Raw genomic sequence first — 25,474 nt, 5'->3', positions numbered from 1 at the left:
TGAGAGTTCGTATTGAAAGCGTTACTGAAATCCAGAGAGATGGCATCTCTTGATCAACTCAGTGGGTTACCTTGTCATAAAAGGTAATCAAGTTTGACAAGGAGAGCTTTCCCCTTGTGAAGCCATGCTGACTGTGACTGATGACTGCCTTGTCCTTCACTGTTTTTCAGTAATTCCCAGAATAACCTTCTCCGTAATTTTACCAGGTACTGAAGTGAGACTGACAAGCCTGTAGTTCCCAGGGTTATCCTTCTTGCCCTTCTTGAAAACTGGGGTGATGTTTGCCAGTTTCCAGTTGACATCTCCTGATTCCCAAGACCATTCAAAAATAATTGAGAGGGGTCTCACAGTGACATCAGACAGCTGTTTGAGGATATTTGGTGAATCCTGTTTGACCTCACAGATTTACAGGGATCCATCTGGAGCAGGAAATCCTACACAAATTTGGGGTTGACTGGGATTTTATAATTCTCACAGTCATGGTCTTCCAGCTCAGGGCACTGGGACCTCCATAATCCGTCACTGGTGTTGAAGACCAAAGGAAAGAAAGCATTGAGCACGTCTGCCTTGTCTGTGTCCCTGTTTGTGAGGTGACCATCCTGATCAAGTAATCAGCCTATCTGCATGGAGAAACAATGCTGGAGCACAAGCAGAACAATATGGTTTCTGTAATGCCATCCAGGTTCCCAGAGAAGCTCCACCTAGGTCCAGTCAGACCACGGCAGTTCTGGGTTTGCTGGGGGCAAAAATGCTGTTTCCTTCCCATCCTCAAAGTTCATCAACAAGCTTCTGGTTCAGCGTAGAGACCTCAGGTGTCAGCTCAGGGAAGGGAAGATTAGGCCTTCAGTGTGGACTTAGAAAAGACTTATGTTCCTTACCTTATATGCCTTACCAGTCAAAAGTTAGAGGAAGGGATTTTTCCAGCTTTTCCAGAAACATTTACCCCCTTGTTGATTTTGAGCATGAGAAACTGGAGCCCCAAAGGGCCATTACTATGAAATCTGAGAAGGCAGATTTGTCTTTAAAGTCCTAGTGTATCTCAGGTTTGGTAGGATCTACCACATTTATAAAGATTTCAGACTTGAAAGAAAAAAAAGTGTCATTTTGGAAAGCACTTGGGGATTTTTCAGCATGACAGATGCTACTGTGTAAGTGTAAGACTATTACCTCCTTATACATGTGGGTAGCTGTCTTATAAAAAGGTATTTTGACTTACCAAGTTACTGCAATAAAGTGGCATGTGCAGACACAATACTTGACTGCCCCCACATGCATATTTCACCCTCATTAAACCTTATTACAGTAAAAATTTTAACTATTCTTTTCTAGCACAAACACTTCGTGGAATTAAGAATACATGCAACTACAAGTAAGCCTTTTAGCACATTATTAATCATCAAATCCAAGGATTAGTAAGAAACACATTTGCATTTTATCACTAACCTTTTCTTTTTTCTCCTCCTTTTTCTCCTTTGCAGGCACAGCTCTCTCAGGCTTTAAATGGTGTTTCAGATAAAGCAAAGGAAGCTAAAGAATTTTTGGTTCAGCTGAAAAATTTATTGCAGCAGATCCAGGTAACTGTAGAATATTATCTGTTTTGACAATACAGTAATCAATAGAACTGAGTGAATAATTTATTTGATGACTTTGTCTCCTGTGCTATTCTCATCTTTCCTGGAATCATCTGACCTTTCTTGAAAGGATTTGCTGGGCAAAATTATTCATCAAATAATGCCTGCAAGCCCTTCTTAGCTTCAAATTGTTTGCTGTTTATTGCAAGAAGCTGATATTCAATACTGGACATCTGAGCTGTGTTGATTAGTGTTTGATTGAATCCATTAGTCATGCTTCTGGCTCCTCCCTGACTGCAATTGCTTGAATTCAGCGTTCAGGATAAGTTCTCATTTTAACACAATCAAAATTTACTACTGGGTTTTCATCTTACATTTCCTAAAAATGCACTTATTTCTGCACAAAATCCAGTCAACCTGCCTATTGGAGTACTTGTGGGCATGTCCTACATGTACTTAAAAATATAGGAATATTCTACTAAAAAAAAAAAAGTGACTGCTGCTAAATCAATGTGTCGTTTATTGGAGCATAAGTTATTTTCATGCCTGTAATTGTCCAGATTTAATAGTCAGAAAAAGGGCTCATGGTGTGTGCAGTAATTGAGGGCACACACCCAAAATGAAACAAGTCCTATTTTCAATCAAATTTAGACTCATCAGTGCTGGAGGTCAGCTGATCCCCAAGGTCCTTCTCACCCTGCAGAGAGTACCTGGAAATGTGCCACTGTAGTTTGAGCTGCGTGGTGCCCAGGAGGTGATGCTTGTTTTCTGCAGCAGCAATGCTCTGCAGTGATGGGATATACATCTTCTGCTCTTCAATAGCCCTCTCTGCCACTTGCTCATCTTTCATCAGCAAGTCCCGTGCTTGTTAGTAGCAGAAAACCAAAGCCGGAGTTCAAAAGTCCATATTTAGCTCATAATTTAATCATTAAAATATTCCACTTCAAACCCTAGATTATTAATTCCTACCACAAGAGCTGCCCAAGCTCTTGGGTTGCCTCAGGGCAGTGTAACTACCCATCCTCACAGTCTTCCATGGCCACGTGGGGAAGGGAACAAACCAAAACCGAGAAAATGGTAAAATTAAAGGATATTTAACTGAAAGAAACCAGTGCAAAGCCACTGACTGGAACCTGTGTAATGTGCTGCATTTTGGCTATAGTGTGAGGTTCCTCTCAGCTGACTTACCCATTTAAAAGTTACACAGCTCACCTAGTCTACTCATTTAGACTTTCACTGTCCAAGGAGAAAAGACAGGCACCTCTAGAGAACACTTCTTCCTATAGGTATGAACAGCTATTTTAGAATGGGATAACCCATCCAAAACAGTAGTCTATCACCAATCTTTCTTGAGTCATCTGGCTCCATTAAAAATGTGTTTTTCTCTCCTGAAACCTAGAAGTGGCCTATTATGACTATTTATGACTATGCTGTAAAATCCTTTAATGTGTTTCAATAAAATCACTGCCAAATTGCTCTGCATAAGGGAGCTGCTACAGTTGGATCAAAAGACCAAGCCATTTATTTGATGCTGCTCATTGCTTAAAATGCTGGAGGAGAGCTCAGAAGAGGAAATTATATCCAGCATTACCCTCTAACATTTAGCCAAGTCTGGGCTCAAAGCTGAATCTGACCCTCACATGTTGAGCCTGTCTTCATTCTGAGCCTGAGTGAAACGTCAAATTTCAGCAAACCAAAACAGCAGGACTAATCAGCTGCATGTGTATTCCTAAATGAAACAAGGCTGGGGCATTCCAAGATTATCACCCAAGCACTTTAACCCTTAAGGAGCTCCCTGGAATGGTTTTCTCCTGTGACAAATTGCACTCTTCTCATGTCACATCCAAGTAGCCTTTAATGATAGCATGCACCAGGTATGTACTCCTGGTTGTCAGGTTTGGTACAACCACACTCTTTGAGGGGAAAGGGTTTGGATATGGCATGAGCCAATCTGTGCCTTCTGACATTTGGCCTGACAAATAATTCTTGTACTGTTATTTTGGGGGGGAACAGATGTAGCCTTTGTGCATAAGTTTATTGCCAGACCCACATATCTCAGCACAGGTTATTTCTGGTAGAAATCTTACGACAGTGGCCACACTCGCATATGGACATTTACCCCTCAGCAAAAATGTTTTTATTAATATGTTTACACAAAGGAGCAAGCAATATGTGCATTTCATTATCCTGTCTCAATGCACAGTAGACCAGACAGCCATCCACATTCTTTAACTCCTGTCTGAGTTTGCCAGAGCTCCCAAGAACCATGCTTTTATCTTACCTGGGGCAGTTTTGCAAATTCATAATCTACCTTTCTTTCCCCTTCTTTGCAGATCTGTTGTTTCCCCCCCTTTTTTCCTTCCCTTCTCTTCTCTTCTCTGAGGTCACTTTTATATCTCTTGGTCTTTTCAGATACTGCCTGTTCCTCATTGCTCCTGTTGCTTCCTTGCTTCTCTTTGTTGCTGTCATGATCTGATTTTCACATTTTCCCATCTGCTGTAACAGTTTCATACTTTCTCACTTGAAGGAGGCATATCGCCAAACACCCCATTTGATGTGTGAATAGAAAATGAGGAGAGATATGATGCACTACAGCCATCGACTGAGTCAGGCTCTGTGCACAAACCAGCACTTCAGGAGTAACGGGATGGAAATGGGCTTAAGGGGGAGCTGGGTGCGATGTAAGCCGAGGAGGGAGAGATGCAAACAGGAAGAGCCTGAGACAAACCTGTGAGCAGGAACTGAGCCGTCTGGTGTCTCCCCAGCTCCAGATAAACCCCCCGCCCACGTCTCGCTGGCAGCTCTAGGGCTGCAGTGGAGCCTCTCTGGGAACACTGACCCTGCATCCATCAGCTGGAGAATGGGATGCACGGGTCACAGTGAGGGAAAGGAATGCAGTGCTGAAAACTTTGAACTCAAAACAATGAAGACAAACAAATGAGTAGAAAAGAAGAGAAAAACAAAAGAGCTAAGAGATAGTTATGAGTGTGATGGTTTAGCAAAGAAGTGCAGCATGTGTTTAAAATCTTCGCACATTTAATGATGCTTTTTTTTTTTTAATTTGGGTATTTGGGAGGAAAGCTGGTAGTACACATAAACATCTCCTTGGAAGAGGAACTTGAAAGCTTTCTCCTTCTAGTCTCATGAGCAGAGGAGGTGAGGGAGAATCTTCCTTTGAATGGGTACTACAGTAACAGTTCCAAGGATTTATGTAACGCTAAGCTGCACCCAGATCCTACTAAGGCTAGCGTTGTCTACCACCTGCTGGTTTCTGCCTAGCAAAGTATTTTACCCTAATGTGAATAAAAACTTGCCTTTTTTTTTTTTATACCTTTGGAAAGCTAATCAAGTACATAGCTCCACTGCCAAGTGCTAGCTATTTTTTAAAAAGTACTGGAAGCTATACACAAACCTTAGAGCTTTGTACCTCATTAATTTCCTTGTAATAAGCCAGTAGACCAGATTCTGGTCCATAATTCTGTTCTAATTGCTGTGGTATAGAGCCAGTCATTTCAAAGTTGCTACAGTGGGATAATTAAAACAGATTGGAGCAGAATCCTCTTACGTATGTATGCACTGTGTATGTTACATTTAGCATTTGCATTATGTTGTACTACATCTGTTGTCCGTAAAGTGCCAGTAAATCAAGGTTTTGAATGAGCCCATTGGTGGCACGGCATCTTACTGTTTTATTTTATAGCATGCAGCTAGTACTGGTACAGCTGTAGTGAAATCAAAAAGGCAACAAAAATGCTGAGGGTCCTGAAAGGAAATCTTTTCTGAATAGAAAAACAGGTATGATCAATAGCTTAAGCTGCAAACTATGCTTTCTTTCATGAGTATGACTCTCACCTTCTTCCAGGAGAATGGGTTGGATTACGAAGCCTGTCTTGTCGCTCAGTGTGATGCTTTGGTTGATGCATTAACTCGGCAGAAGGCAAAACTGCTCACAAAGGTCACCAAAGAACGTGAGCACAAGCTGAAGGTGAGCACTCATCAGCTCAGCACAGCTGCTGATACTTGGTGTGTTTTGTCAGGTTCCTCAGCCCTTTACAGCATGAAATTTCATAGTGACCAAATCCTAGAGTCCTTTAGCAGGTTCCAGTTCAGCAGCTTGGTGGAACTGTGCTTACACACAGTGTATACTTCAGCAGTTTGTTGAATCAGGCCATCAATCTATGTTTATCTGACGGTTTGGGGCTATGTTTTGAGAGGTGCTTGTCAGTGAAACCTGTATGTGGTTTGGGTTTTGGGACTTTCTGCCCAAGTAAACTGTTGTGATTTTGATATCTCTTCAAATCTTGAAATCCAGGCAAGCCACGTCCAGAAATACATGAGCTACTCAAACTATATTAAAGAAATGCAATATAAGGAGGTGGCGAAAAGAAATCTGAAACAGTTGAACAAAGTGACAGTCAAGAAATATTTAAATTGACACATTTCTTAAAATGCTGAATTTTATGTGATTTTGAGGTACTATAGTGCCATTCACATTAAAAAGGAAAAATTGAAGTGAATAATCTAACATATCAATTAATAAAATCTACCTGAGGTCAGCATTTGCCTTGCTTAACAAGGACCAACACTTAGAACATACTGATGACAGCACAGCAAACCCTTCCATAAACCCTGCAGCTCGTTGCTGTCACGAGTTGTCCTACAGAACCCAATGTTATCAGACCTAGTCTGCAGCCATGTGGCAGCAGAATCAAGGCCAAAATCTGGAAAAATGAGATGCAGCTCTTTTATTTCTCAGTTCCAGCCATGTGTTCTTAACTAGAGCAGGTTCAATGATAAATTATGAGGAGAATGTTAGAGTATAATCTGCAAGAAACCACTCTAGCAGTTTGCCTCTAAAGTGAAGGATTTTTTAAAAGCTCAGATGTTGGTGAAAGTGTGATTGGAAATGTGAACACTGCAAATACAGGAACATGTTCTGTGCTCTTTCTGCCCCCAGCAAGCCTAATCTTTGAGCAATTAATCTGCTCTGAAAATTGAGATTCCTCATGCACAGCATTTTGCCAAGCTAATTATCGGTATTTACGATACAGAGCAAGTGAGTGAAGCTGATGAAGATATGGCAACGGCCATATGGCAGCTAAATTAAGCATAGATTTAACACACTCTTCCATTCCTTGTCTCTTCTGAAACAATTTTATACAATTCACTACAAGCTGAGACAGTCATAGAACTGTACTGTTGTTTGTTTTCCAGGTTGTTTGGGACCAGATAAATCACTGTACACTGAAGCTACGCCAGTCAACAGGGCTTATGGAGTACTGCCTAGAAGTTATCAAAGAAAATGATCCCTCTGGATTTTTACAGGTATTTTTCTTCCTAATGTTCTTGGGGAAGAAAGGCAAATATGTTAAAACTAAGTCTAAGAATGTGTGGCTTTTTAATTAGTCTCTTCCACCTCCAAGGCAGGTTCACCTTAATTCCTGTTAATAGTGTCTAAAAGCCCAGAGAGCCTGGTGACTGCATGAATGTCCCGGCAAAGAGATGGCTCTAACAACTGCACTCTGACCAAGCTGATGTCTTTCCTCTTCTGGGCTGAAAGAGGGATACTATGCAGTTAGTGATAGATTTTTGCAGAATAGTATTTTATTGTTGTCTGAGAAACCCAACACAGAGCCCCACAGAGCCCTCTGATCAGTTTGGAGAGGTCAGTGACTCAGCAGAGTAGTACTTCTACCCCTTGTGCTTCTCCCATTTGCTTTCCCATGTGAAAGAGTCCTTTCAACATCTGCCCTGTAAGGAAATCTAGTGTGAAAGGGCTTGCATGTAGCTTTTCTTCACTGAGATTGTTGCATCTTATGTGGCTTCAAGACCTATTATAGCTCCAGGTACGCTTTCTTGGCAAAATGCAGCCTAGCCAATAATTGCCTTAATTTCCAGGATATTGTTTCTTAGGTGCAAACAGTGAGAGTGTCTATAGACACTCTATAGAGTGTATATAGATGAGATAAAACATAAGAGTGTTACTTTCCCATTAATTATTTTACAGAATTCATTCTGATACGTTTATTTTATTTTGCCCTGTTAGTTTTATTGCTTTATTAATTTCCTAAGAAAGACACATGAAACAAAATGACCTCACACATGAATGCATGAGTGTTGGGGGGGCTGTCAGAGCATCCCTAAAAACCAGGATGAGAATTAGCCAACTTAAACCTATTATCACTCCAGATTGATTGTTACTGTCATGTCTGGTCTCAAGCAAGAGAGGGGAATATGTGGTGTAGATTAATCTCAAGATTACAAAGATTTTGACAGGCTTTTGGTTGGACATGACAGTACAAATTAAACCTTTAGGTCTTACCTATGTGCTAGCTAGATATATGCTTTATATTCATTTCCACTTACTTTCCCTGTGACTTTTGTGGCTTCATTCTTTGCAGCCCCCCTTTATTAAAAAAAAAACAACAACAAAACAAACAAACAACAACAAAACCAAACCAAACCAAACCAAACAAAAAAAAAACCCCAAACCCAAACCACCAAAGCCACTTTTGGTTTCGCCTTTTCCTGGTTTATCTGATGATGCTTTCAAGACAGCCAGCAGACACTCAGGCACTGCCTTACTTTGAGCAACTACTGCTGCAGCCAGGATATTGAGACAAGGCTAAGGGATCCAGCATCCCAGTAAGTAACTCCAAAGCTGTAGGAAGATGTGGGATGATCTTCCACTTAATGCACAGGCTGATTAGGAGATATTGATGCAGGGGCTCAGACAGGAGTGCCCCAGTAAAAGTAATGGGGAAAAGCATTAGAGTTCCTGCAACAAAGAAAAACTTACTCTGAAATACCCAGGAAAAGATTCTACTCCCTAAAACTTACAGGAAGTTCACTGTCAGGGAATCCAGATATCCAAATGGCAGCATCACTGAACTCAAGGACAGCTGAGTTCATTGATTTCCACAGAGACAGGATTTCACTTCCGGAAGAGTCGGTTGTGATAATTTTAGTTTGACTTTTGGCTTAATTGTCTGTGGGCTGAGCTATAGCAAATCTTTAAAAATTAAATTCAGTTTTGATGTAATGGTAGAAAATCCATCACATACTTTGAAAATCTATCTGACAATTTATCACCCTCACTGTGAGTAATATACACCTTCCTTACCATTTGATTTTTTAATCCTTTAGCTTTCATCCACTGAATCATCTTCTCTGAATGGAGGGACTCTAACATTTAAACCTCTCTTTGTGCACCTTCTTTTTAAACAGGAGAGCTAAAGTAGAATGTGCAGATCAGAGAACAAAGTACAGAATTATATGTGGCATTCAAAGGCATGACACACAACATAATCTTTACAGGCTTTATAAATGCAGTTTTACTTTCCTAGCCTAAGAAGAGATTTATTTTGAAAAGACTAGATGAAAGGATGCAACATAAATGGACCTCACCCCAAAACGACCAGATCCCATCTCGTCTGTTTTGCTGCCCTAATCCTGTTTCCTTTGTGCTGTATCTCACAGGCATTCTGCCACTTTTAATGTGTGCATCTGCCATTTCATTATAAACCTGATACTCTCTTTCAGATTTCGGATGCTTTAATCAAGCGTGTTCAGGTATCTCAGGAACAGTGGGTCAAAGGAGCCTTGGAGCCAAAAGTGTCTGCTGAGTTTGACTTGACTCTGGATAGTGAACCTTTACTGCAGTCAATTCACCAGCTGGATTTTATTCAGATGAAATGTAGGGGTGAGCTTTTATGATTTTCCTTTTTCTGTTTTTCATGCATGTGTTGAAACAGTGCTGGGAGGGGTGAGGACACCAAAGGAGGAAAGAAGAATTACTTGAATTTGCTGGATAGTTTTAAAAGGTTTTCAGGCAAGTTCAGGTTACTGGGAATTTCCTGGAAAGGTGAGCTCTGCTCACATGTAGTGAGCTGAACAAGCTCAAATAGAGATACCAGATGCACTTAAAGATTGAAAAGATAAATTCTTAAGAGTAGGGCTTTGGAGATTAATAAGACATGAGCTGCATGAAATTTCATGCCATTTTGTAGCATTCCTAGATTTGACATGGTTAATTCAAGATACCAACTACCCCTATCTTGTCAGGAACAGCTGAAATAGAAAATAAATATTACTCACACACACACACGCTTGAATAGGGGAAAAAAACCCCAGCCTTTGACCTGTGATTTATATCTGGACTGTGTTGCAAACAGTGCCCATCTTAATAGAAAAATCTTAAGGAAGAGATTCACATGGGGAAAGTAGCTATGTGGTTGTACCATTCCATGGTTCCAGGTATCTGGATAATTCTGAGGGACAAGTGAAAGGGAAATGAGGTTAAAAAATGTATTTAAAAGCTGAAGCTGATGAACAGGAGATGCCACTGACATTAAAAAAAAAAAACCCTAGAAAATTAACATCATGAGCTTGTAATGAGGTTAGTTTATATGGAGCAGGATGAGAACTGCATCAGAATTAGATAGATCCATAGAATGGTTGGATTTGAAAGCCATTGTGGTCCCTGGGAATGATGCCATTAGCTTCCCTCAGTGGTGATTCAAGCCTTAATTATACATGTGGGTGATAGGATAGAGGCTGCCAGAAGTCAGTGAATGAGTTAAGGATATTCATGTAGTGATGTCATATGTGCTTTTTTTTTTGCTCTGAGCAAGCATAAAGATTTCTGTTCAGCTTGTGTGTTCTCTCTGGGCCTAATTCTGTATCTAAGAGACCCAAAATGAATTAATTAGGGTGGGTAATTTGGCAGATATGTGGAGAAGCAATGGACAAAGAGTTAAAGGCCAAAGTCTGCTCACTGAGAATGGTTTGCATCTTGGCATAAGCAGGCTGTGTTAAAGTTACTCAATAAACATCTGTGAACTGCTCCTTTGAAATGTTGTCAGACAGGCAAGTGGAGTCAAGAGAGAAGGAATATCACTGATAAAACTCCTCTGAATGTTGTCTGCACTTGCCTTTTAAAATCAGTTTATATTTAATGTTAGCCATATTTATTGTGAAATATATTTAATACTAATCTTTCACCACTCTCCTTTACAAACATATGAAAAATTTAGTTAAACTAGTCACTTGGATTGCTAATTAACCACAGGTTACCTGATGTGAGAGCAAGTCAGGTATTTGGCTTGTGGGCATTCACCTGGCCTTAAGCTTGAAGACTTACAAGACTTTAATTCAGCCAGATTCACTGGTGCTTTATGAAAGAAATGTTGTCTGCTATGGTCTGATTTATCATACAGTGGCAGGGAAGCTCTGGTCCTGAGCTAGACACAGGCTGAGGAGCAGGGAATCTCTGGTCCTGAGCTAGACACAGGCTGAGGAGCAGAGAAGAGGATAGGACTTTCTCTGCCCAAACCTGTGCAGAGCTTCCAAACACCCCTGGGCTTTTCTCCCCAGAGGCAGGGTTAGCCCTCAGGAAGGGCTTTTGCTTGAGCTGCCTTGGCCTTGACTAGGCATCGCCTGTTGCATGTCCAGTCAGGACACAATTGGTGTGACCATGCACATACCACACAAAGAAGAGTGGAAAGGATGTTAACCTGCCCACATTCCTGAAGGTGCATCAGGGATGACATTATTCCCCTTCACACCTCTGTGTGTGCAAGCAGAATAAGCCCCTGACCAGTTTCAAGCTAGCTCTCACAGATACAGAGGATTGTTTAATATATAGATGTGTATTTATATTTCTCCATTTATGACAGCAAATCTATTTCCAGTTGAACTGCTCAATCTGACACTTTAGCCTTTTTTTTCCCTGAAATTTTACTTCTATGACCTCAACCAGGTCTGTGTTATTTTAGAATTATAGAATGGTCTGGGTTGAAAGGGACCTTCAATGTCATCTACTCCCAAGCCCCTGTCACAGGCAGGATCACCTGTCACTAGATCAAGTTTCTCAGAGCCCCATCCTACATGGCCTTGAGCAATTCCAGGGATGGGGCATCCAAAACTTCTCTGGGCAGCCTGTGCTCTGGGCAGTCTGTGCTCTCTGGACAGTGCCTCACCACCCTCGTAGTAAAGACTTCCCTTGAATCTAAACCTACTATCTAATCTAATCTAATCTAATCTAATCTAATCCTACTCTCTTTCAGTTTGAAGCCACTCTCTTTGGTCCTATCACTACATGCTCTTGTAAAAACTCCCTCTCCAGCGCTCTAATAGGCCCCCTTTGGGTACTAGAAGGCCACAATATGGTCTCCCTGGAGCCCTTCTCTTCTCCATGCTGAGCAATCCCAGCTCTCTCAGCCTGTCTTCATAAGAGAGGTGCTCCAGTCCTCTGATCATCTTAATGGCTCTCTTCTGGACCCACACCAACAGTTCCATGTCCTTCCTGTGCAAGGGCCCTGGAGTTAGGCACAGTATTCCATGTGAGGTCCCACAAGAGCAGAGTAGAAGGGGTGAATCACCTTCCCCATCCCACTGGTCACACCTCTTTTGGGCTTCAGCCCAGGATGTGTTTGGCCTTCTGTGCTACAAGTGCACATTGATGGATCATGTCCAGCATTTTGTCTACCACCAGCCTCAAGTTCTTCTCTCCAGGGCTGCTATTGCTTCATTCTCCACCCAGCCTGTACTTCTGCTTGGGATTGCCCTGGCCGAGGTGCAAGACCTTGGTCTTGCTGAAACTGATGAGGTTCACACAGGCCATCTCTCAAACCTGTCCAGATTCCTCTGGATGACATCCCTTCCTCTCACTGTGTTGATCCCGCCTCACAGTCTGGTGTCACCAGCAAACTTGCTGAGGGAGCACTCAATCCCACTACCTGTGGGATGTTAAAGATGTTAAACAGCTCTGGTCCCAGTACTGACCCCTGAGGACAGCATTGTCACTGGCCTCCACTTGCACATTGAGCCGTTGAGCACAAATTCTTTATCTGCTGAGAGGTCCATCCATTAAAATCCTTGTCTCTCTATTTTAGACAGGGATGTCAAATGGAACAGCATCAAATGCATTGCACAAGTCCAGGTGGGTGACACCAGATCCTTTTCCCTCAACCACCACTGCTGTTACTCTGTCATAGAAGGCCACCAAGTGTGCCAGGCATGATTCACCCTTCTTCAGATGCACTATTTGCATTTTCCCATGTATAGTGGTCTTGCATCTAGAAATACAGGTATCACAGAGTATGCAACTTAGCATTTCAGAAGCAAGCACCCAGATAAATTTGGAACATCATTTTGCTGACTGTTAGTGGAAGCTGCTGTTGCACAGTGATGTTTTGCTATTTATCACCATGAGTACTAGAACAGACTGCCCAGAGAGATTGTGGAACCTCCCTCACCAGAGATATTCAAGAGCTGTCTGGACACAACCCTGTGCTGTGTGCTCTAGGATGACCCTGCTTGTGCAGAAAGGTTGGACAAGATGATCTGCTGTGGTCCCTTCCAGCCTGACCTGTTCTGTGGTTCTGTAACTTGCTTATTTCTGAGCATCCAAATTCACAAAGAAAAAATATATATGTCTCTTCACATCTGCTCCTCTTTCTTCAATCCTACCTATGCCAGCACACCAACAAGCCATCAGCCTTTCCCAAATGTTGGTGTTGAGGTGAGTGTTACTAAGTCATTTTACTGATTAATCTGACAAGGGCAGATGTAATAAAGACGTCAGTGATCTGTAAAGGAAGTTTTGGGGAGATCCAAGAGAATAGGGCCAGCGTGGCTTTTCCAGCTGCAAGTTGCTTTGTTCCAAAAGCTTTGCAATAGAAGATCTATGTTATTATTATCAGTGCTTAGTGCATGACTGAATTTCTATTTATTTTTCAAACTCTGGCCTCATTCAACCTCAGTGAGCTTGCATGGGTCATTTAGAGTGAAAGCATGCTTGTAAGTAAACATTGATTCACTGTGTTAGACAAAGAAGAATGAAAATGAGAACAAATCACATTACATTTGCTTTGATGACATGTTCATCTAACATCTGACATGTTCATAGATGTACTCTCTATATGCACATATCTAAAGCTCATCTCAAAAAATACAGATCATAGGGTTCATTTTCTTTTTTAAAGAAAGAAGAAGCAATTTGGGAACAAATTAAATGTGCAGAGATGTGATAGGTGCAGAAGTAATGCTTAGGCTGTCATGTTGACCAAAGGGTCTCACTAAATCCCACACTCCCCAGGCCAACTGACCTGAGAGACACTCACATGGCTCTAGTAACTGCTGGTATTTTCAGCTTTCCCAGATAATTTTCTCTGTCCATGTTTTTTTCTCTCTGTTGCTTTTATTGAGTGCCTTGGCACAAAATTCCTGTCCTCTGATGCCTGGCTTAATGCGTCCATCACATTTCCCCAGTTAAAGCTATTGGCACCAGCAGATACATGTTCTGGGTTTGTTTTGTTCACACAGCTGGCACTGTCATGCAGTCTTGATTGGCTGCAAAACAGGACTGGATACAAAATAGGAAAATATATAGCTACTCTACTTTTCTGTACCACCTCTAAACATTCTTTCATATACACCTTCTCCTTGTCCAGAGGGACTCCTTTCCACTTCTGCAAACCATGAAGATTCCCCAGATGCAGCTTCTGCCACAAATCTTCTCTGTTGTTCCAGGCATGAGCTGCATAGCCCTGATAATTAAAGGACAACTGTTTCATCGTAGGCTTTACTCTGGCTTTACTTCTTTACGTAGACTTACTTCTTTCTGCTCTGTGTCACGGACTCAGCTCTTTGGGGTTTCTCCCTCTCTCTTAGTAACACTCTTTGTAGGGCTCTTGCTACAGCAGTGACTCAGGCTATTCCAGGGCTGTACTGCAGTTTTGGAGGAAGTCAAAGTTTTCAAAGTTTCTTGGGGTCCTATTCTTTCCATGCATTCAAACAGGTCCTTTACAAACCAGTCTGGGAAGGTGGATGAGATCATTGCACCACTTGCTCGTCAAGAGGCCAGCAGACAACATCTTAGAGCAGCCCTACTGTAGCCTGTGAGGGGACCACCCTGATAAGCTCTGAGATGCATTGAGCAACGTGTTTTGGGAACTGCTGAGTTGACAAGACATCAGTCAGTGTCTCATTTCTTATGGAAGAGTGACCTGCATGAGGCACTTTTAAAATAGCAGGACATCGTTCAGACTCATTAGTAGGTCTCGCTGTGCCAATGCAGTATCATTTCTCCCTTTACATTTTAAATATTTTCCTTCAAAAAGTCTCTCGAGAAATTGAAGTTGGTCAAGAAGTGGGACAGCACTGTAATTTAACATCAGAGCATTTTTTTCCTGGAACTTAGCCTATATTTTTCTTTTCTTCATCCTATTCCATTGCTTATTGCTGTGAAGTATATACCAGTGTCCTGATTATTCAACTCACTTTGCACTTTCCTATGACTTTTACAAGTGTTTATTGTTTCTCCTCCCAAAGGGAATCTGGGATCAAGGCAAATCTCTGCCCATCCACATGCAGTGGAGGAAGCAGGAGGGCAGGCACAGAGAGCATCATCCAGCAAAGCCACATAGCTGCTTGGTGGGAGCTTCTTGCCTCTCCTTCAGGAGAGCTGTGCAGTTCAGGCCACAGGCTGGCTCACAGAGAGCAGGAGGCTGATATGGATTGCTCACAGAGCCTTGAATATCCTGCAGCACATTAAAGGAGCCAAGGCACTTCCCCATAGTCTTTGTGATTCTCACACATTGGGCCAAAATTCACACTTCCACTGGGAGGTGGGAACAACAGCACACTGCTGGATGAAAACATATTTTATTCCTAGACAGCATTCCTGTTTGCATAATTAAAAGGGAATTGTAAAACACATATCCTCCCGCAAAAATTCTGCTCTTTTTTTTTTTAGCATTGTGCATTACATGAACAGTTCCTGAAAGCCTCCCATCAGTGTTCCTAGGAGTTAGAAGTTTTTTTCAGAGGCTGGAAATGCTAGTGGTTTATTCAAAGGTGAAGCGGCATTTTCTGTTTTGCATCTTACAAACTTCAGGAAATAGGTTTTCATCCAGTCTTGCCTGGAGCAGTCTCAGTACTGGGGAGGAACAGGCAAATGCCTCCTGAGGGGGTTAACCAGCTAGCAAAAGTGGCAGGAGTGAGGATGGCTGACACAGCCCTGTCTTCTCCCAGGCTCATCAGTCACCAGGATTACATAGGCTAACAAACACAGACAAAGCTCCAAACTTAAAATGGTTCACTTAAAAAATCCCATTACCTCTGAATTCCTAATTTTCAGGTTTTTGACTCTTGCCACATTTCTGTGACTTCTCCAGACACAGTGTCTCCTAGAAAAAAGTCTGAACTTTCCATGTGAGAAAACAAGCAGGTTTTTATTTATGACACCCTCTGAATCATCCTTAAATATCAAGGAATAGGAACAAGGCTTCCTTTTCGCTGAAAAACCTTCAAGAGCTAATTTATAAAGCTCTTTTGTTTCATTCTTCTGGGCTACCAACCATCTGCGTTCACTGTGGTGATGGATAATGCCAGCGGAAAGCCACGGTAGCTTCTGCACTGTTTATCACAAGTGTGATGTTGACTTTCATGTCACTTCCAAAGTGGGGGTGAAGCCTCAGCCCTGTCACACAGTAGCATCCATTTTCCCACAGTCTGCTTGGTACACAGAACATGAACAGTCCTCTTTTATCCAGAGACGTAAAATAGGACGAAAGGAACAGCTCAAGGGCTTAGCTCTCACGCAGACAGAAGGAAGAAAATAAACTAGAGGGTCAAAGCATAGTAGATAAAAGAAGAGCAAATTGATATTGTTAAGCCAATGAATTTGCAGAGCACTGAGCTTCTTGTAAGACATGATTGAACTCTGCAGAAATGATATTGAGGTATTGAATGGTGAAATTTAGCCTTGGGCAGAAGACCAGGCAGGATCTGTGCACCACTTGCATCCTACTTAACCTGTATGGTTTCATCAGTGCATAAGATAATATGCCAAGTCTATCTAGAAGACTAAATTTTCTCTTTATAAATGCCCACAAAGAATGAACAGTGAGAGTTTAATTGAGTTTAGGAGAGGTGGGGGCGATGTCTCTTTCTCATAGAGACACAGCTGAATATTTTACTCTGTTTCATTTTATTTTTAAGATGCTGGTCTGGTAAACAGTCTCTTCGTGTTTCTTCTGAGCAAGTTGCTGAAAAGGCATGTTGGTAGAAAACTCTCACTTGTAATTTCCATGAATAGTCTCATGTGATGCAAGAGTTCCTTTTGCTACCTGAACTGTGGGATTTAGATAAGTTTGCAAATGGAGCAAATTTCTTCAACAGTTTATTTTAAGTATGGTTACCATAAAGACAACATATTCAAGGTAGTTTTGATGAAAAACTAGGGGGAGAGGGAGGGGTCGTAAATTAGATTTTTTAAGCCCTCCAAAACTATAACAAAAATTTTTTTTCCTGCTGTTGGTGGAGTTCAGGCTCTGTCTCTCAGCTGTACCGGGAGGAGTGGCTGCTCTGCTTGTTAACAACCCAATTCTTCATTAATGCACTGGGCTTACTGGCAGCACTGCATCTTCCATGCCACCCTATGGCCTGAGACACCCCCTGCCCCTCCTTTTGGGGACAGTGGGTATTGTGGTGTGAAAAAGAATTCTTCCAGACACTGACTCCTGGGAAGGAAACCGCACATGAGCTCCCCAGATTCTGGTTTTTATGAGACACAAGGATCAAGTCCAGATATATTTCTGTTTGCATATTTCAGCTGAATGATTTGTCTAACTGGGGAACAACATTTTGTTATATAATCTTTACTGCCATTAGTTTCAAGGAAGAGAATGGACTCTCTTCCTAACAAACACTGGCTCCCCTGCGAGGGGAAGATGGTGAGAGGTTGCCATGCTGCTCAAGGCACAGACTAATGGGGTAGGGCAGAGTTACACTAATCTGTACCCAGTTCCTGTTTCAGTGCCACCCGTCCCATTACTGCAGCTGGAGAAGTGTTGCACCAGGAACAACAGTGTGACATTGGCCTGGAGGATGCCACCTTTGAGCCACAACCCGGTGGAGGGTTATATCTTGGAACTTGATGATGGAGATGGTGGCCAATTCCGAGTGAGAATTTCATTCAGCATTTATTTGTGTTTCTTTGTATGTGAGTTTCCTCCAGATACGAATTTGTTTCTGTCCAAGGGTGGGGAGAGGGGTAGGGAAGATGTGGGTTGTCAAAACATCCCTAATTCCATTGTGTTGATGGATGGAGAAAGCAGTGGAGATGCTGCTTAATGGAAGGACCACTGGCTTAGGTAGGAAGTTTGTTTGAGGTTATTCTCAGTGCTCTTGCAAAGAGGACCTTGAGGTGTCCCCAGTGTATACCAGAGTAGAAAATCCCATACGAGCCTGCAGGAGCTGGAAGTGGTTCATTGCACAAACCAGAAATTTCTTGAAGCCCCTGCTCTCATCTCTCCATAGCACCCTTTTTCAACAGCTGATGTTCTTGGTCCAGAAATGCAACTCAGTTTTTCCTGATTTTTCTGAGTAAAAATATGAGCCTGCATAAGCATACAGGATTTCTAAATCTTTCCCCTGGGAGTGGATGAGACCAGGCTAGTGGAAGCTTTTTCCACACTCACGCTGTGATGGAATTGATAAAGATTGAAAGGCTTCCCAAGTGCTCTCCTTCCTGACCCTCAGGGTGATGCCACAACATAATGCTCCTGGCTGCAGGTGCAGGGTGCTTACAGGCTCCCATACTTTTTCAACACATGATAAACTAGATAAGCAATTCAATCAGCTTTCTTCCAGCCATGTCCTGCTAGAAGCTGTAGCCCTTCCTCCTCAGGCAGTCTTCATGCTCCTGTTGCTCCAGACCAGGCTGGCCCAGTGCTTTCCCTAGGGGATGGCGCCTCAAAAGCACCTGGAGATCATTGTGGAGTACAGCTGCTCTCTTCACAAACAGGGAATTTTGCCAAAAACATGTGATGGCATTTCTTCAGGAGCTGCAAACTGGCTCCTCACTGGAAACCTAAAGATTTCTCAGGCTGAAAACGTTCTGGCATGGATCCACCTAAGGAACTGCCAAACCAGTACACCCACAGCCAGCAAAGGTACCTGATTTGGACACTCCTCATTAGAAGAGCCACCAATATTGACAGGGCATTTTGAAGAGATCATTGTGCTTTTGGAATGTCTCCTCAGTGTCTTGGTCCAAGTAGCATTTCACAGGGATTTGAAGAGCCTGGTCTCCACTATTGAAAGTGCGAAAAGGTACTTTTGTGAGTGGCTGCTGAGACCTCCCCATATAGTTAATATTAGTAGGTAAGAGGGTTATCAGTGTGTGATGAATGAAGAGTTAAAATAAGAGTTAGAATTCCAGTATTTTTTCCCCATTTTATCCAGGATGAACCTTTTAAAGTAGTATTCATGTCTAAATAAATACTTGTGAATAACAAGATTTCAGGCTGATGCGTATCTAAGCTCATTTGTGTGGGTGAGTTTTGCTACTGCCGAGGGTTTAAGGACTGCCAGCAGTGCCATGTTAGGATTTGGGATTGAAAAAGATACAAAACCATCTCAATCCTTAAAAATATAAGGTGATAACTTCTTAGGGGAATGCTCTGCTTGCTGTGGTAGAAACATCCTCAGTTTTACCCATTAAAAGATAAAAGGCAGGCTTCTCAGCAATGCCATTTCAATAAGAGTTTCCTGACCTTTTTAATGGAGAATTATATGTCTGAAAACAATCACATTGACTGTGATTGTTTTATCAGTATTTGGTGGGTGGATTTAAAGAATGTCTTTGTTCTCCTGTTGTAACAGAGAGCAACAATCTGGATACATAGAACCAGTGAACAGTGGTAAAAATGAAGTGGATTGGAAAATCTGAGCGTTGTTCCTCAAATACAACATTTTTCCACAGTCAGCATATCTTAAGACATGGAAATAAACTTAGTTATTCTATTAAAACTCTTTTTGTCTCCATGAATGGTCACCAGCTAACTCAGTACCTAAGGGATTTTGTTGTTTGTAGCAGCCACCATGGTAGCAAAGTGGGCAAACATGTCCTGCTGTAAAATTAAGCAATCCCTTTCTTATTCATCACATACTTAATTCACTTTGGGGTCATATGAAGGAGTCTTAATTGTCAGAGCTACTCCTAGGCATTACTAAAACCTCTTAACTGAACTGGCACTTGAATGGTCTGCTTAGTGACAGATTTAAGCACTTAGGTACCTTTGCTGCCATAAACCTACAAATTTCACAGAATTTGACAAATCAGAGGTGGAAAGGAATTGTCTTTCAACCTGCTGCCAAGACAGGATTTTCTAGGCTTCCTTCAGTTCATCATAACCTGTATAATCTGATCCTCTTCAATGGTCTGTCCAGATGTTCCTCCTGCTGAAATATTTCACATTGCACAAGTACTTGGTGTTTTATGAATCTTCGAAGACTTTTTTGATGTCTCCATTGTCTAATTACTGTTTTGTCATGTGATGCATGTAATCCTAATATTTAGGAGATCATTTTCTCCTGACTCCGTGTTTTCAGGTTTCAAAATTACATTTGAACACAAGCATTGGACAACCTTTCTGACAGAATAGAGCTATACTTGGCTTTTTTATTCTTATATGCCTCCCTTTTTTTGTCTTACATAAATATAATAATGGTCACACTGTGTCAGACACTGGGTCTGCTCTCCAAAGTAGTGGTTTGGAGTAGATGTTTAGGAAAAGAGGAGCATGAAGATCTTTCTGTGTTGCCTTTTATTGCTTTGCCCTTCCAGCTTCATCTTCACCTTAGTTTCTCCAGTACTGACCATCCTTGATGTCTCCCTGCTGTGGCTGGCTGTGTTATAACAGCATAACTCATCCATCCTGGGAAGCAAAGAGCACCTATTCACTTTTGCCTTACATTTAGAAATCTTAACTATGTTAAACTATATCCCTCATCCCCCCTCTCTCTCCTTTTTTTTTTTTTTTCCTTTAATGTTTAGGAGGTATATGTTGGCAAGGAGACTCTCTGCACCATCGATGGCCTTCATTTCAACAGCACTTACAATGCCAGAGTCAAAGCTTTCAACTCCTCGGGCGTTGGTCCTTACAGCAAGACCGTCATTTTACAGACGTCGGATGGTGAGCTGGGGTTTTGCCAGTTTCTAAACGGAAAGCTGCAGGTCTCAGCAGCAGGACACTTTCATCCCTTCACACCCATTAATGTGTTTGACACTTACTGGCACTTTCCATTATCAGTTACACTCCAGCTTTCAAGTCATGTGATTTTAGTTGTCTGTAAAAGTCTAGGATCTAACTAAGATACTTGCTTTAACATACAGGAGCAGTTATGCAACTCACAGGATATTTTTTGTTCCACTTTGTCTCCCTTTCTCTGTATATCTTTGGGATTTGCCTTTTTCTCTGCTACTGCTTCAATTTCCCTGCAAGGTTTGACAATACAGAGATGGGAATTCATGCTTGTTCCTCTGTAATTATACTTGACATCCATATAGACATTACAGGAAGTTCATCTTCATTAATGATACTGTAATGAACCAAGAAGTGCATGCTATTATCACTTCCACTTTTATGCTGTGTTGCCAAAATAGGCCAGTATAAAATATTTATACTTTAAGAGCTTTTGGGGCTTATTCCCCCCTTTAAAAAAAAAAAAAATTCACTTTGATAAATTAGTGCAGTCAAGCCTAACCAGCATGGACACAGCTGATGTCCATTTCTGTTAAAGTTGATTCTGAACTAATTCACCTATGTGAGCACTTTCCATGTCATGGAGAAGCCTCCGTCTCCTCAGTGACTTTCTTGTTACTGCGTGTGGACAGAAAGTCACTGCCCTTAGCAGCTTAACTTCAGGGGAACAAGCACAAATGATATAAAGCATTTCTGAAGAACAGCAGGGTACCAGCTCAGAGTAATCTTGTGTAGCTGCCTCCAGTAACAAGGAAATATTGTCTTTATTACCTCAAAGTGCAGTGGGGTCTTTACAAAGGCAGGATTTTATCCATCTTGCTGAAGTAAAGCAAACTTGGACACAGCCCCTCCTGATACAATCCTGCCTTTCCTTTTCCCTTTCCACAGTGGCGTGGTTCACCTTTGACCCCTCCTCAGCTCACAGAGACATCGTGCTGTCCAATGACAACCAGACTGCCACCTGCAACAGCTACGATGACCGGGTGGTGCTTGGCACAGCAGCTTTCTCCAAGGGCGTGCATTACTGGGAGCTGCACGTGGATCGGTACGACAACCACCCGGACCCAGCCTTTGGCATTGCCAGGATCAACGTTGTCAAGGACATGATGCTGGGCAAGGACGACAAGGCGTGGGCCATGTATGTGGACAACAACCGCAGCTGGTTCATGCACTGCAACTCCCACACCAACCGGTGAGTGCTGCCCCTGTGCTTTTCTCCTCAGAGCGCTTTTTCTGCTATGCAAGTGTCTCACCAAGCTGTCTAGTCCAGCTCCTGGCTAAATGCACTCATTTTATTCCTTCTTAAAAATCACTAGTGACACTGATTGCACCTTAACAATCTGTGTTGTTGTTTGTTATCCTCCCTGTTATCAGTTTTCCCCTGACATGTTACCTAAATCCCCCCTGCTGCAATTTAAACCCATTATTGTGTGTCCCACCCACATCAGCAGACAGGAGCACAGCACAACGGGATGCAGGACTTGTCTCTCATTGCTGGAGGGAGAAAGGCGGTTGATTCTCTTCCTTAGAAGGAATCTTGGCTGCAGGTTTGTACAATAATTAGGCTGCAGGTATTTGTTTCCAGTTCTGAAAGCTGATTAAAGGTATTGCTGTAGGTCATACCAAGGCCAAGCTGGACACAAGGGACTGTTTAGCAGTGAGAGCTAAGTGACAGCTTTTGTTCAACTGAGCCATTGTACCAAAGAGCTTTGAAAAGCACCTCAGCTAGTACATCCAACTTAGACAAAGGGGGATTTCGGAATGCCCCCAAGCCAGCATTACCTAGCTTCTCTTTCTCCCACCAGAGGTTCTGTGTTCTTGATGCAACAGAGCAGTGGAGAGACATGTTCTAGCTGCAGGTACCTCCAGGGATGGATCACACAGAGAGAACAACTGTCAGCACAGATCCTGTGTTGTGCTGACACAGTTGCATGACTTTCAGTGCTCAGGATAGTTGCCTCTGCCTAATGCTGGCTTTTGTTTCATTGAAGTGATGCCAGACTGTGCAGGGGAGACATGCTGATCTTCACTTGAACCTCCCTGAGGCATCACCGGAGCAGAACTGCACTGCTCTCTTTGTGTTCCATGACAGGGTCAGCCTTAGCTGAAGGTCAGCTGGGTACTGAGACCCCTGAGAAGATCTCCTCTGAAGAGAGGATCCCAAGTCCCTTGTTTATTTTGGAAAATGGTGTATTTGTATACTTATTCTATCACAATGGGAAATTGATGTAAGAGTAAAATGACTGACCAAGGATGTGTAGCAGGTCTGTGGCAGAGCTGGAATCAACTTCTGTTTAGCTTTCTACTGACTGTCCCAGCAGGTCTTCTGTGCTCACTATCTCAGGTGTTGTTTCTGTTACGCCAAATGATTAAAACAAAGTTTTGCAGTGATTTTTAAAACACTGAAATGCAGGTGTCTCCTTGAAGACATAAGGTTATGTCAATATACACTGTATCCATTGGTTTTAATGTCTCCCATTGAATAGTCATTTATACTCTACAGTATACCTGTGTTTTAAGTAAGTACTCTGCAATTTCTGGGCATGTTTGTTTGGAAATATGGTTTGATTTTGCAGTTCATTACAGACAGGTGGAAGAACACTGGAGCTGGACCAAAAGCTATCTGAAGTCAATTGGATTGTTTTCCGTGACTTCAAAGACCTTAGATCACATCCTGAGACAACACAGAGTAAAATAACAACAGTATAATAAATATACAAAAAAAGTTCTCTGTCCCTTTAACATCTTGATTCGATTCAGGGCGGAAGTAATGTTAAGCTGTATTAATTTTAATGCTCTGTAGAACAGCTTATGTTTTCTGGAAAAAAGCTGGCAACAATTCTGTGTACCACTGTCCCAGAAACCTATTTTATGGATTTGGTCCTCGGCATGCTCCTCCTGGCAAGCAACACACAAGCTAAGCAGAAGCTTTTTACTGGGAAGCACAAGCAATGGAAACACTTAGGATTTCCAATCATCCTGCTTAATCAGGAGAACAAAGCGCTTTAGGTTGATGATAGTTTCTCTGGTTTTATCTGATGAAATACAAAGGCATGTGCAAGGCATGGATAGACCCATGGAATATCTGTTCGAGGGAAGGACACTCGCAAAGGGCATGTAGTCTTATGAAATCACATGCGCTTCAATGAAATTAGGTCTAGGCATTATATTTTTAACTGTGACAGTCAACTAGGTCAGTTTTTTAACTCATTAGCTGTAATAATCTTCTGGAAACAGTTACTGCTGCCTATTTGTTTTTCCCCACTGGACACTGAGTGCATGACAGCACAGTATCAAAATCCAAAGGAGATTAATTGTCAACTTTTAGCCTCTGGGATGTTATTGTGATGAAAGTTACACCTTATTAATAGTTTCATGCTTCCTAATCTTCATTAGACTAAATTAGGGTAATTAATAAATTACTATTTTCAAGGATAATCTGAGGTGGAGCTTGAAAGACCAATTCGTGTGACCTGTCACGTTTAGAGAACTTTTCTGTTCCTTTCACTCACAGCATGCAAAATTGGATCTTGAATGACTTCTGTAATGCTGGAAGGGGAATGAACAGAAGACTAATGCATCCAGAAACAGAGGGATCCTTTTGAGAACAGTTTGAGAAACCTGGTTAAGAAAACACTTTAGGGCAGAGATACAGCTTTGGGAAGTACCTTTTAGTCTTCTTGTTCCTGGAAATCTGTGCCTGAAAAAATCATGGAACAGATCCTTCCAGAAGCTCTGCTAAGGCCCATGGAGGACAGAAAGGTGATTCAAGACAATGTGCATGGCTTTACCGAGGGCAAGTCCTGCCTTAGCAGAGCTGTGGGCAGCATCCATCTGGACTTCTGTAAGGCCTTTGACATGGTCCCCCACAACATCCTTCTCTCTAAATTGGAGACATATGGATTTGATGAATGGACCATCCAGTGGATAAGGGGTTGGTTGGATAGCTGCATTCAGAGGGCAGTGGTCAACAGCTACATGCCCAAATGGAGGCTGGTGACAAGTGGTGTCCCTCAGGGGTCCATACTGGGGCCAGTTCTATTTGATGTCTTCACCAATGTCATAGAGAGTGGCATCAAGTGTACCCTCAGCAACTTTGCAGATGACACAAAGCTGAGGGGTGGGGTTGACACAGCTTAGAGATGAGATGCCATCCAGAGAGACCTGGACAAATTCAAGAAATGAGGCCATGGGAACCTCATGTGCTTCAACAAAGCCAAATGCAGAGTCCTGCATCTGGGTCAGGGGCAGTGTGGAGGACGAAGAGATTGAGAGCAGGCCTGCCAAGAAGAGCTTGGGGGTCTTGGTGCATGAGAGGCTGGTCATGACCTGGCAGTGTGCACTTGCCCAGAGGGACAACCATATCATGGGCAAAAATTATCAGAGGGATGGAACATGTCTCCTCCGAAGAAAGGCTGAGAGAGGTGGAGGTGTTCAGCCTGGAGAAGAGAAGGCTCCAGGGAAATCTGATTGTGGTCTTTCAGTACTTAGAGGGAACTTATAAGAAAGATGGGGACAGAGTTTTTAGCAGGGCCTCTTGTGATAGGACATGGGGTGATACCTTTTAAATAAAAGGGGGTAAATTCACACTAGCTATAAGCCATTCTTTACAATGACAGTGGGGAAACACTTGAACAGGTTTGCTCAGAGAGGTGGTGGATACCTCTTCCCTGGAAACACTCAAGGCCAGATTGGGTGGGCTTCTGAGCAACTTGACCTAGTTGAAGATGTCCCTGCCCTTTGCAGGGGGGTTGGACTAGATGACCTTTAAAGGTCCCTTCCAAAACAAACTATTCCATAAGAGGTGCTGTGTGCCCATTAACAAGAGGCACTGACATTCAATGCAAT

General features: G+C 42.3%; 1 protein-coding gene across 9 annotated transcripts in view; it reads left to right on the top strand.

Annotated features, from left to right (window-relative positions):
- Nucleotides 1–25,474, top strand: part of TRIM67 (tripartite motif containing 67) — a 41,650-nt gene that overhangs the window by 5,853 nt on the left and 10,323 nt on the right. For 2 of the 9 annotated variants that reach the window (XM_085055418.1, XM_085055417.1), the window contains exons 2-8: nucleotides 1,479–1,574; nucleotides 5,434–5,556; nucleotides 6,786–6,896; nucleotides 9,114–9,273; nucleotides 17,383–17,576; nucleotides 20,419–20,557; nucleotides 21,515–21,818. In XM_085055418.1, the coding sequence (XP_084911544.1) occupies nucleotides 1,479–1,574; nucleotides 5,434–5,556; nucleotides 6,786–6,896; nucleotides 9,114–9,273; nucleotides 17,383–17,576; nucleotides 20,419–20,557; nucleotides 21,515–21,818 (1,127 nt within the window). The remainder of the gene's footprint in view (nucleotides 1–1,478; nucleotides 1,575–5,433; nucleotides 5,557–6,785; nucleotides 6,897–9,113; nucleotides 9,274–17,382; nucleotides 17,577–20,418; nucleotides 20,558–21,514; nucleotides 21,819–25,474) is intronic. The other 7 variants (XM_085055419.1, XM_085055421.1, XM_085055420.1 and 4 more) reach the window with 7 other exon arrangements.

The sequence above is a fragment of the Lichenostomus cassidix genome, chromosome 3 (genome assembly GCF_008360975.1).
Source record: "Lichenostomus cassidix isolate B80296 chromosome 3, HeHo_3.0, whole genome shotgun sequence".
Taxonomy (NCBI): Eukaryota; Metazoa; Chordata; class Aves; order Passeriformes; family Meliphagidae; genus Lichenostomus; species Lichenostomus cassidix.
Note: the sequence above shows the minus strand (reverse complement) of the source record. Positions and strands in the feature narration are given on the sequence as shown.